Source organism: Sparus aurata, chromosome 11 (assembly GCF_900880675.1).
Source record: "Sparus aurata chromosome 11, fSpaAur1.1, whole genome shotgun sequence".
Lineage (NCBI taxonomy): Eukaryota > Metazoa > Chordata > Actinopteri > Spariformes > Sparidae > Sparus > Sparus aurata.
Window position 1 is genome coordinate 13,010,182 of NC_044197.1, and position 11,408 is coordinate 13,021,589.

General features: G+C 44.5%; 1 protein-coding gene across 3 annotated transcripts; it reads left to right on the forward strand.

The window, feature by feature from the left end:
- Positions 1-98: 98 nt before the first annotated feature.
- Positions 99-9,950, forward strand: zfyve9b (zinc finger, FYVE domain containing 9b). 3 transcript variants are annotated; one of them, XM_030434113.1, is made up of 17 exons: positions 101-409; positions 549-718; positions 1,768-2,510; positions 2,602-2,701; positions 2,822-3,021; positions 3,116-3,227; positions 4,380-4,502; positions 5,457-5,612; positions 5,771-5,995; positions 6,080-6,162; positions 6,244-6,348; positions 6,444-6,594; positions 7,295-7,375; positions 7,659-7,821; positions 7,952-8,057; positions 8,141-8,320; positions 9,224-9,950. In XM_030434113.1, exons 2-17 carry the CDS (start codon positions 712-714, stop codon positions 9,383-9,385), a joined length of 2,697 nt encoding a protein of 898 aa, XP_030289973.1. In that variant the 5' UTR covers positions 101-409; positions 549-711; the 3' UTR covers positions 9,386-9,950. The 3 variants fall into 3 exon arrangements, with proteins under 3 accessions (XP_030289974.1, XP_030289973.1, XP_030289972.1); XM_030434112.1 differs by lacking the exon at positions 549-718 and having other exon boundaries at positions 102-409; XM_030434114.1 differs by lacking the exons at positions 549-718; positions 7,952-8,057; positions 8,141-8,320; positions 9,224-9,950 and having other exon boundaries at positions 99-409; positions 7,555-7,817.
- The last annotated feature ends 1,458 nt before the right edge of the window (positions 9,951-11,408 follow it).

The window sequence follows — 11,408 nt, forward strand, 5'->3', positions numbered from 1 at the left end:
AATAAAATGATCTTCAAATTGAGTGATGCTGAAACCTAAGATATGACCGGGTGTTGATAAATGCTTGCATGCATGCACGCAGGGTTTTTTTCATATCTGGCATCATAGCTGTGTTGTGTTGGCCTGTGCGCTGTCCTGCGGGCTGTGTAGACAGCAAACTGGGGAGGGACGTTTCTGCACACCTCTTGAGTTTCTTCAAAGAGCTGCAGAGAGACACAGGGGAGGAGGGAGATCACAGAGAGGGGGGAAGAGAGGCGAAAAAAACCCCATCCCATCCTCCAGCTGGTGAGCAAGGCACTGCTGCTTGAACCCGTTTCGCTCCGCACTCAGATGTAACCGGATAAAATGCTGAAGTTCTTCTCTGCGCGGGATGACGAGAATGAAAGCCTTCTGGGAGCGATAACTGAGGGTAAGAGCAGCGTCCACAGCAGCGGGGTGGGGATGCTTCCTCGCTCGCTTTGCTCGCTTTGCTTGCTTGCTTTACTCTCCATTCATTGCCTGCCTGCGCGTTACGAGAGGATGATACTGCGCGTCTGTGTTTGTCACAGAAAACTGCTGATCCAGCATTTTGGCTGCCGCGCATAGTCCGCATCATCATGTATGTGTGTTGCGCACATGCCCTGTGTGCAGACTGCTGCGCACATACGCGCACCAGGCTCCCCGGTAAACACCACCCCGGTGCGAGTGTCCAGCTGGATCTGATGTAACGGGATGCGGGGTGAGTGTCGCATTGCCGCCGGTGGTCTCAGTGCCTGCGAGCGGATTAAACATTTGCACGTGTGCTGAATGCGTCACCGTCCCGGGGAAACGGTTGCTCCAGTCAGCCGGAGCCCCACCGCCGTGTCGCGGGGTGATCTTCACTCTGTAGCCCCGCAGCAGGAGCCACACGGCCCGCCTTTCCTTTTTTTAATGGTTTCTGTGAAGCAGCTGCAATGCAGTTTAACCCGAGAAATCAGTCTATCAAATATTCTTAAGCGTTTTGATGCCAGAGCGCATCACACGGTGCAGGAGTGTCAGCTGAGCAGCTGTTTTGGTTTTCTGGGATTTCTACTGCTTCTGGTCCTGAGTCATATTCACGAACCGGCTCAATGAAACAGCAGCTGTGGACACGTTAACTGTCGTTGCATTACAGTGATGGTTATGACGTGACTCACAGATGAGGGAAGGATGCTCATTGGCTGTAATCACAGCCTCTATGTTGGATGTCAATGTCTAGATTATGAATGGAGTCATTTTTTGCATTTGGTGCTGTTGTGCTGTCTCAGGTGATCAATAGAAAACTCCAATGTACAGAAACATGTTATTACCACACACAATGAGCCAATACACAGGGCCAGAAAAACAGCTTTAGTGTGAACAAAACATCTGTAAAGAAAAAAAAAAAAAAGTATCTGCGGATCCTCATCCAGCAGAGCCAATTAAAACCAGATGGAACTCTTTCTCCTCCTGGAAGCCAGAAGCTATTTGCGACCACCAATTGCTTATTGGTTTCATGTCAACAATTAGTCCTCTCCATGTAGTCTGTTCAGTGAAACACCTCTCAAGGGCACCTGTGTGTCAGTGCTGCCTTTAGTGATGATTGAGAGCTATCAGGCATGCGCAGGGTCAGGAAATAAATGACCACACGCTGCTAAATGGCCACTTAGCACATGTGAACACAGTTTCACACCAAATGGTTCATTATTCATGAGCATGGTGTGTTTAAGTGTGTGTGTCTGACAGAAAGAGACACAGAGACATGAAGTGTTTATGATGTCCTCATCACAGATGAGGGAGACAACCCGTCTCTCCAGGACACCAAGCACCACTGGCTGAACAGACCCTGCCTGCTGGTGCTCAAAGATGGAGACGTGTCCAAACCAGGACTGGGCTGCGGCCAAATACGACCAGAGTCTCCCTCCAAGACGACTTCAGACGTGTCCGTCAGAGGCAGCTTTGAGCCGTGTGAGCAGAAACCATCCGAGCATCCTGCCAAAACTGCTTCACCCTCCCAGCTGGAGGAGGGCAGCTGCACTGTGACCACCATCTCCACATGGGGGGAGTCTTCCAGCCCCCTGGTGCTGAGCCCCGCCAAGGCTGCCTGGCCAGAGGATGATGACGGATCGGCAGGGGAGAAGAAGAAGGAGCCCCAGGTTCTCCCATCAAAGGAGGACTCTGTGGTCGAGGAGAAGGAGCTGGAGGAGAGCAGGCTGGAGCAGCAGGAGCAGTCCTGCAGCTCAGAGGTGACGGCAGCACACGAGGAGCTCCAGAGCCAGTTCAAGATGGGAAGCTCTGATGGAGGAGATGAGACCGCAGACAGCGGGGAGGGAGCGATGGGAGACTGCGCAGCTTCCCCCGTGGATCCTGACAATGAGTCGAGCCCTGTTGGGATCCTGTCCAAGGATCGAGGCACCGTCCTCGGGGAGGTGGCCCCGGTGTGGATCCCTGATGCTCAGGCTCTGGTGTGCATGAAGTGCGGGGTCAAGTTTACGTTCACTAAGAGGAGGCACCACTGCCGCGCTTGTGGGAAGGTGAGGAAAAATATGTGAAGTTTAAATGTCGAGCATCATTCTTTTCTTACCTTATAACACGTGTGTCTTTATGCGATGTGTGTGTCGTCAGGTCTTCTGTGCACTTTGCTCCAGTCTGAAGTTCAGACTCACACATCTGGATGGCAAAGAGGGAAGAGTTTGCATTTCCTGCCATTCAACCCTCATTAAAAGTGAGCGATGTTTTGTTTTGTTTTGTTTTTTCTTTCTTTCTTTCTTTCTTTCTTTTTTTTACAGATTGATTTTAAAATGAAAAGCAAGTAGCTAAGTAATTCTTTCATCTTTCCCATCAGGGACACCTCCAAGGGGGAAAAGGAGGGTGTGGTTTGCAGATGAGATCCTCAATAAGCAGTCGGAGTCTGCTCCGACCACACCGGTCAGAGGGCCCAACTTCTCACCGCTGATGAGACGAGCGCTGGGCGGGCCGGTTAAAAGTCCTGTCGGTTCGCCACAGATCAGGAGAGCCTTGCGTCCACATGGGACCAATATCAACGTAGGGTCACCCAAAAACACAACACAGGACTTATTTGTCAGGTAGCTTGTCCGACAAAAGTTGGGCTCACTCCTCTGCCGTCCTCTTCCTCCAGGAGGCCTGTGGTCCTTACGGGTGGGGCACCACAGCTTTGGTGAGCAGCTCCGCAAACCTCATCCCTCTGGACGGCCTGCCACCCATCCTCACCTCCACCGGAGTCAAAGGAGGTAAGACGGCTCCCACCCAATTTGAGGGCGAGAGTCAAAGATTAAGCAAAACAACTGGATTACCCTGACCTTCAAAAGTTGCACAGTGTGCGTGGTGCAAAGATAAGAGGAGAGGCACGAAAAGAAGGGAGTTTGCTGCCAATCAGCCAGCACAAAGCCAGTGGAAATTCTGGTCTTTGATTTTGAGTTGATCATTTGGCGATGACGAAAGGAAGAAACAACTGAAGTGACATCAGTTAAAGATTAATTCTGAATCACCTAATTGAACACTTCAATCTTAAGTACCATCAATTAAAGATTAACGGGTGATTGTGTTGCATTGGCAGCCTCTAATTTAGAGACATGTATCATTTCTGCCACTAGGGGTCTCTCAATCAACACAAAACAAAACCCCTAGGCAGAGTGGGGTCAAGGCAGCTGTTGTCTTCATTCTTCATCGATCTAAAGTGACTCTGAAATGAAAAAAAACAACAACACACGTATCATCTGATGTTCCCCCGGAAGTTATTGAGGCCAGTGAGGAAATTAAACGCAATGTTACTTCAAGTAAAATCATGTATTTCTCTGGTTTTGAACATCGCTGGAAACATGTATGATAATGTAACTACACAACTGAGCAGATAACAGAGGTCTAGTCATTAATGGACATTTTAATGCGGGATTGTTACATTTTTCTACTGTTATTACTCAACTTTGTCTGACTGTAAGTGAAATTAGCAGTGCATCTGGCTGATGGGAAGAAAACCCCCACCATCAGAGTGCCACTGAGCAAGGCACCTAACAAGCACATGTGCATGTGTTGTATTAATGTTTCCTTTTTCCCCCCTCTTAAAAGTCATGATTACGCATTGTTAGCGCTGGTACTGTAAATGATAATGTGAACCCCACCTTGCCTGGTTAAACAAAGGCATTTCAGAAACAATGGCATTAATTAAACCTCCCTGGTCTTTGCATCTTATTTAGGAGCAGCCGCAGACAATGGTTATTAATCCTCGCACAGCTAGTGGAGTTCATTTTCAAACATGAATCTTTCATGAGGTTGGCTCTTTTGTTTGGTTAAAGTGGACAAACGTACAATGTCGTAGAAAAATACACAGCAGCTGTAGAAGATGAAATCTAACAGCAGTGATTATTGTGTTTTTCCTTCCTCAGATTACACTGTGGAGGAGCAGCCCTCTGAGATGTTGCTCATTCAGGAGTTGGAGAGCGGCAGGCCCAAGCCCCTGGTGTTTGTCCTCAATGCAAACCTACTCGCTATGGTCAAACTGGTCAACTGTACGTTTCTTTTATTTATTTTCATCATGTGTGATAAAATGCATAGAAAAAGAGGCACATTGGCAACATATATTTGCACAGGTCCATTCAATTATAGGGCCAGTGTGTAGGATTAACAGGGGTTTAGAAGCATACATCGAATATAATGCTGATATTTAGTGTATAATGACTTGAAACTAAGAATTGTTGTGTATTTGTTACCGTAGATTAACCCCATTTATAACTACACAGGGAGCGGGTCTTTTCTGGGTAGAGGGTAGTCGGGTTAGAGGGTAAGATTAGAGGGTCAAGTACACCGTGTTGCAATGACATGTTTCTACAGAAGCCCAGAGCGGACAAACCCAAGACTTTTGCATTTTTGCAGCCACAGTAGGGGCTGGTGAGACGATGAGAATTCAGTAAGCAACCACTCTGCTATATGCCACTTCACAGTGGATGAAATTAGCTGACAAAATCTTAATTTTTTAAATACTTTTATTATTGTAAATAATATATATTTTATATATTTTATTATTTTATATATTTTATTGTATATATTTTTAAGCTTGTGCATCCACATTCCTACAATGTACTTCCTACTTTATTTTGAAATTCATATTCTCTTTAAAGGTCATTTTATCTGCTCTGTTAGACACTTTCCCTGCAAAGGGAGACATATTTGAGATTTTTTATTTTGGGTGGCTACAGCGCAAGTTTGTTTACTTTATCTCTTATCCCGAACGGTCTTATACCTTCACTCTGGCAACCTGCCAGCTGCTGTCAGTCAAACTAGACACCAACACATCCCTTTAGCTGGCTGAGATGAAAAGGAGGATTTCTGGTATTTCCCTGAAGACCCTTTTTCTTCCTTTTTAACTTCACGTCATTTTTGAATGCATAAAAGGGATCACTTAATGTGATTTCAGTCGAGCTATCCCTGTAGGCCCCTGAAGTTGTGCCTTGATTGTGTGACAGATGTTAACAGGAAGTGTTGGTGCGTGACGACGAAGGGGATGCACGCCGTGGGCCAGGTGGAGGTGGTGGTACTGCTGCAGTGCCTGCCCGAGGAGAAGAGCTTCCCCAAAGACATTTTCAGCCACTTCATCCAGCTGTACAGGGACAGCCTCACAGGTCAGAGCCGCGCACGCAGTAAGATGCAGTCACTTTTCGAGTAGCTATGTAGAAGTATTGATGTGTTCGAGTGAATTCTGCCCACTTCCGAGCCCCTCAATGTGTTTTTTTTCTGCTGTAATAACAATAACATGCGTCCTTCCTCTGTATCCCTGTAGGAAAGGTTGTGAAACATCTCTCGCTATCCTTGTTCGGCAGCCGCTTCCTGGGCACTGAGGAGCATGCAGGCTTCCTGTACATCCGCTCCACTCTCCAGTCCCTTCAAGGTCTACCTCTGCCCAACCAGCCCTACCTCTTCGGCCTGCTGGTCCACAGAGCAGAGGTGGCCTGGGCCAAAGCCTTTCCTCTGCGTCTCATGCTGCGATTGGGGGCCGAATACAGATGTAAGCAAGGCCCTAATGCTGAGCGCTGCCTCTGTTCTGCTACAGGTTTCCTCCTCAGTCACACTCTTTGTTTCTTGTTCCCAGTTTACCCGTGTCCTCTGTACAGTGTGCGTCTTAGGAAGCCTTTGTTCGGAGAAATTGGTCACACCATCATGAGACTGTTAGTGGTGAGTATGTTGTTTCCCGTCATTAAAAGGTGTTCTAATTCCCATGATTGATGTTGACAGGCTCCTTCCATGCTGTTCCAGGATTTTAGGAATTACCGGTACAGCCTTCCAATGGTGCCAGGGCTCACTGTGGATCTAGAGGCGCAGAGGACCTGCATAAAGATACCAACCACCGGGTACAATGAAGTAAGACGCAGCCTTTTTTTTCCTCACAGAGTTAATGTGTATGTGTTTTTCATCAATCATCACCCTTTTTTCTCTGACCACTTGTCTCATGTTAGCTGATGAAGGCTTTGAATAAGTCCAATGAGCATGTGTTGGCCATCGGGGCGTGCTTCAATGAGACAGCAGACTCTCACCTCATCTGTGTGCAAGGAGAAGACGGCCAGTACCAGACCCAGGCCATCAGCATCCACAATCAGCCACGCAAAGGTGGGACATAACAGGATACAGTGAGGGACATCAGCATGACAATTAAGGGGGGGGGGGGGGGGGGGGGAGTCCTGATTGACTGATACAATCAATTATAAACTAAATAAAAACACTTTTAAAGGTCCAGTGTGAAGGATTTAGTGACATTTTGGTTGCTGACTGCAACCAGCTGAACACCCCTCCTTTTACCCTCCCCTATGTTGGGAAAGAGCCAGTGTCTGGTTTGTCCATTCTGGGCTACTGTAGAAACATGGCGGTGCAAGATGGCTGGATCCGTGGAAGAGGACCTACACCCTCTGTAAATATGAAACTGTGTGTTCATGCGGTGTCAGAATAATGGGGAAATGTTTTTCTATCTGTGAATATTCACGTGATCTACCTCAAGTCAGAACAAGAAGTTGAAAAGTTTTCTCAAATGCTCATTTTAAGCCTTTCAAATTACATTACAAGGAAATATCTATAAATATTGGCAAGAAGTTTGCGTTTGATGTAATCATGACTTTAAACATTGTGCTTGATTCAAATTTCAACACTATTAAACTGCCTAAAAGGAAATGATGGGAGGGTTCACTTACCCTTATTGAACACTAGATGGCACTACATGTTTTTTCTTGTGATTTAAAAGCCTGATTATTACAGGAATGGAGCCACAGAGTTTGTCTTGAATGGTGTTTTTTTTTCTTCTCTTTTTGTATTTTAGTGACTGGATCCTGCTTTTTTATATTCAGCAGTGCACTGAAAGCGTCTGCAGGGTACCTTGCCAAGTCCAGTATCGTAGAAGGTAGGATGTGCACTCAGGGGAGTGAGTCAGGGTCACCTTGACTTTTTCCTGTTCACTCACAGGAAATGTACAACTTGACATTTCTTTTAAAGCAGTGCATGTGAACATCCCTTCTTCAGAACTGCCTGATTCAGAGTGTCTTGATCTTTGTATGTGTGTGTCTGTGTATATTTTAACAGACTGTTTGTCAAGGCGTGTGTACATGTTGATGCTGTGTGTGTGTGTGTGTGTGTGTATGGCTGTTGGTGTCTGTTTGTGTGTTTCTCCTGTCCCCTCTCCCCAGATGGGCTTATGGTGCAGATCACTGTAGAAACCATGGCCGAGCTCCGCCGGTCACTACGGGAGATGAAAGACTACACCGTCACCTGTGGACGGCTAGACCAGTCAGACAGCCAGGAGCTTGTTTGTGTACAGTGGGCGGAGGAGAAATGCACTGTGAATAAGGGGTGAGGGTTTCCACATGTTTGAAGTTCAGCCTCACAGTGAAGCTTTTGTGCTCAAAGAGATCAACAAAATAATACAGTCTGGTCTACGTCGTAAATCATCTGTATGTGTTTGTGCGTATGTGTCCCTCAGAGTTATAAGTCCCATCGATGGTAAATCCATGGAGTCTATCAGCAGTACGAAGATGTTCCAGAAGTCAGAATACAAAGAGAACGGAAAGATCATCCGCTGGACAGAAGTACATGTTCTGCTTGAAAGAATCAATGTCAGTCCAGCTGAAACTTTTCCCGCGCTTTACATGTGTGTGTGTGTTTTGTGCAGGTATTCTTTCTGCAGAGGGGGGATCATCCCAAAGGAGGACCGAGTGACTCCGCTGAACACAACCGGCTGACGGAGCGGATCGCCCGGGCCTTCTGCCTGGCGCTGTGTCCACACCTCAAGCTGCTGAAAGAGGACGGGATGGCTAAACTGGGGCTACGTGTCGCTTTTGAATCTCAAGAGGTCAGAAACAGTTTCAACAACATATTGTTACAAATACTGTTTATCAGGCCTCGAACTCCACTAATTTAAAACATTAAAGAGGTCAAGAGGCAGGATGTAGCCAATCAGGGGCAGAGTGTGGCAAGCAAGGTAGTGTGATCGAAAATAACGCCGCTGCAACAGTATGTCTGCTGACTGACTAGAGTGTATATGTTTTATTATAAATATTTATATAATGCCTGTTACATAGTGATGCACATAAGTTACGAAAAGTAAAGGCATGACTCCTAACCAGGCATTTCAGGCAGTGTTTTCTATGTGGGAGAGTAACTCCCTTTGATGTGGATTTTGGGCTTTTTTTTTTTTTTGCAGACCTGTTACATGCACAAAAGAATAATGTCTGGAAGACGTATTCAGATATTAAGATATTGTAAAAGTTCTGGACTGACAAATGCACAAAAGTATGAGTAACAAACAGTACTTGCGATATTAAAAGAAAAATGCTGGTTAGGCAGCAGACTGGCCCCCTGTCTTTGTTTTGTCTGATTTTTAGTATTACTATGAATGTTGTGACTGGTCGAGGTGGGGCTGATGTTAGTTACCATACTTTATGTGCAGTATATTGCTATTTAGCACTTACTATGTAATATATCACTTGTGCAAATCATTACAGGTTTTCTATGTAAAATTGTGATTCGTGAAGCAAACAGTAATTCAATCTGTCAGATATTCACTTGTTACATGTTATAAAGTATAAAATATAAAGTAGCTATAGAATACAAATACCGACAAACTGTTCTTAAGTGCAGTACTTGAGTAGATGCACTTCACTGGACTCTCATAAAGCAGAGTTGTAAAGTTTATACCACAGCCGCTTGGTGTGAATCTATTAAAACTAATGAGTGGTTTGTTCTGTAATTTCAGGTGGGATTTGTGGCCGGGAGCAATGGGCAGCCCCTCCCGGCTCAGTACCTCAACGCCCTGGATAGCGTGCTGATCCCTGTCATACACAGCAGGGGGCGCAAGAGGGGCAAAGAGCCCATCGTGATGGAGCTTATCTTTTACATCCTGGAGAACATCACTTAGAGCTCACACCCACGTCCCACCATCTCATCGTTTTAACCCTGACCACAACTATGTCTCCAGCACTTCTCATAAAGTGCTGCCATCAGTTTCAGGGCAATAAAAGCATTCAAAGGGCAAACCAGACCACATCCAAGGTCTGCATCCATCTCATCCACTCACGAGTAGAAAGACGTGGTCTGACTCTTAGCGGTTTTCTGATCTCACCTTGCCCGGCCTGCAGCAGACAATCTGGGTACGCATGAAACCTAGGATGGACCATCAGATCAGGGTACTGACACTGTACAGTATAGTAGCAACCCCATAGCTTGATATCATTCATGTCACAATGTTCATTAAATTCCCATATGGAGAATACCTTTAAAGTGGGAGCTGGATTCAGCCCCATGACCTTAAAGCAAAGAGAAAAAGAAAATGACTTGAAGTACTGTATGTAGTAGATCTGTAGCTATTTGATGCACTCGGAACGAATGAATGCCAAAAGAATGTTTTCATACTTGGATGTATTTTAACTGATTGCTCATGAAATGTAATGTCAGCCTGGAATTAAACTTGCAACGACGACTGAGTTATTGCCTCTTGCCACGACCCTCTGCTCAACACTCTGGGGATTTACGCGGGTAGAATTTCAAGTACTTGTACTTTACTCGAGTACCATCATCCTATCCTGCTTCATTCTTACAATTTGCTGTATCTCAGAGGGAAATAAGGTATTTTTTCCTCCACTACCAAGGTAATCATAAACTAAAAACAAAAAAAGTTTTAAAAAATACTTCTTTAAACTGAACCCAAAACAGAAATAAAAAAGGAAATAATAAAAAGGGGGGAAAAAAGACTTTACTTAGCATCCATTATATTCATGCTTTGTTTATAAAATCTTTACTGCAATTAGTCGTGACTTAATTTAATAACACATGTAAAATCTAATACAATCCAGTACAGCTGGTCACAGACAAGCTGATCTGCATTACATTAGGAGGCATTTCTGCAGTTTTTCCCACTCGATTTATAAACACAACAGGGTGAAAGAATATTATGATCGCCTTTCGGTATATAACAGTCAAATTCATGATAATTCTGTAGGGTACTCAAGTATCATCGAGTAAAATGTGTTTAATTATTATTTTTCCATGTTCAAGTTTATTAAAAATGTGTTCTGTAAATAGTTCTTCTACTCTTGTGATGAAAAGTATTGATCTGAAGCTTAGCTTCAAGGATGATCTGTAAATAGTTTTTCCATAAATTATTAACTAGAATGGCACTGAGTAGAGATCCTACCTCTGCCAAGGCCCAACAGTGCCCTTCAATTTAATCAAGCTTAATCCACTATTAAAATGTATAACACTGTGTCACTCAGAATTTAGAGGCACCCATTACTGATTATCATAATCAAAACTCACCAGGTCAAGATCTGCATCAAATACAAGCCGCTTGTTAATTAAGAGCCATGTATTGTTACCGGATGAATTAACAAAAATAACAAATAATTACAAAACAAAACAAACAAATAAGGCCCTATCTTGCAATCTTAAAGAAAGGAAGTAATATAAACCCCTGGATTCGCCCCTCTATCCATGGCTGAGGTAATAAAATAAACCTCCGATCAATCCTCATCAACTTCAGGCCGAGATTAAAAACTTCCTGTTACAGACACTGATACTTAAATTGACTGAACTGATAATGGCTCACTCGCTAATCTGTAGTTTCTGGCACATTTCATGAATTAACCATCTAGGAGGGTTAATGTTTTACAGTTGTGATGTGTGTTGCAATAAAGAATGTCTGTTAATGTCCATATTCAAGTTCAGGAAATACTTGTTCTTTTGCTGTTGTGATCAAATATATTGATCTGAAATTCAGCTCTGATGCAGTTAATAGTTTTGCAGTAAATGATGTAGCACCATCTGATCGGGCCATATCAATTTCACGCTAAAATGAACAACTTCCGGTGACAGATGCAGATAATCGTGTTGACTCAGAGGACACCGATGATGACAAACTCATCATGTTATGACTGAACCATATA

What these genes read in the sequence shown, in the direction of transcription:
- zfyve9b (XM_030434112.1), top strand. Translation starts at nt 346, where the DNA reads ATGCTGAAGTTCTTCTCTGCGCGGGATGACGAGAATGAAAGCCTTCTG. An exon ending in CAAGTCCAGTATCGTAGAAG is followed by an intron (nt 7,376 to 7,658) that starts GTAGGATGTGCA and finishes CCCTCTCCCCAG; the next exon opens with ATGGGCTTATGGTGCAGATC. An exon ending in AAATGCACTGTGAATAAGGG is followed by an intron (nt 7,822 to 7,951) that starts GTGAGGGTTTCC and finishes TGTGTCCCTCAG; the next exon opens with AGTTATAAGTCCCATCGATG.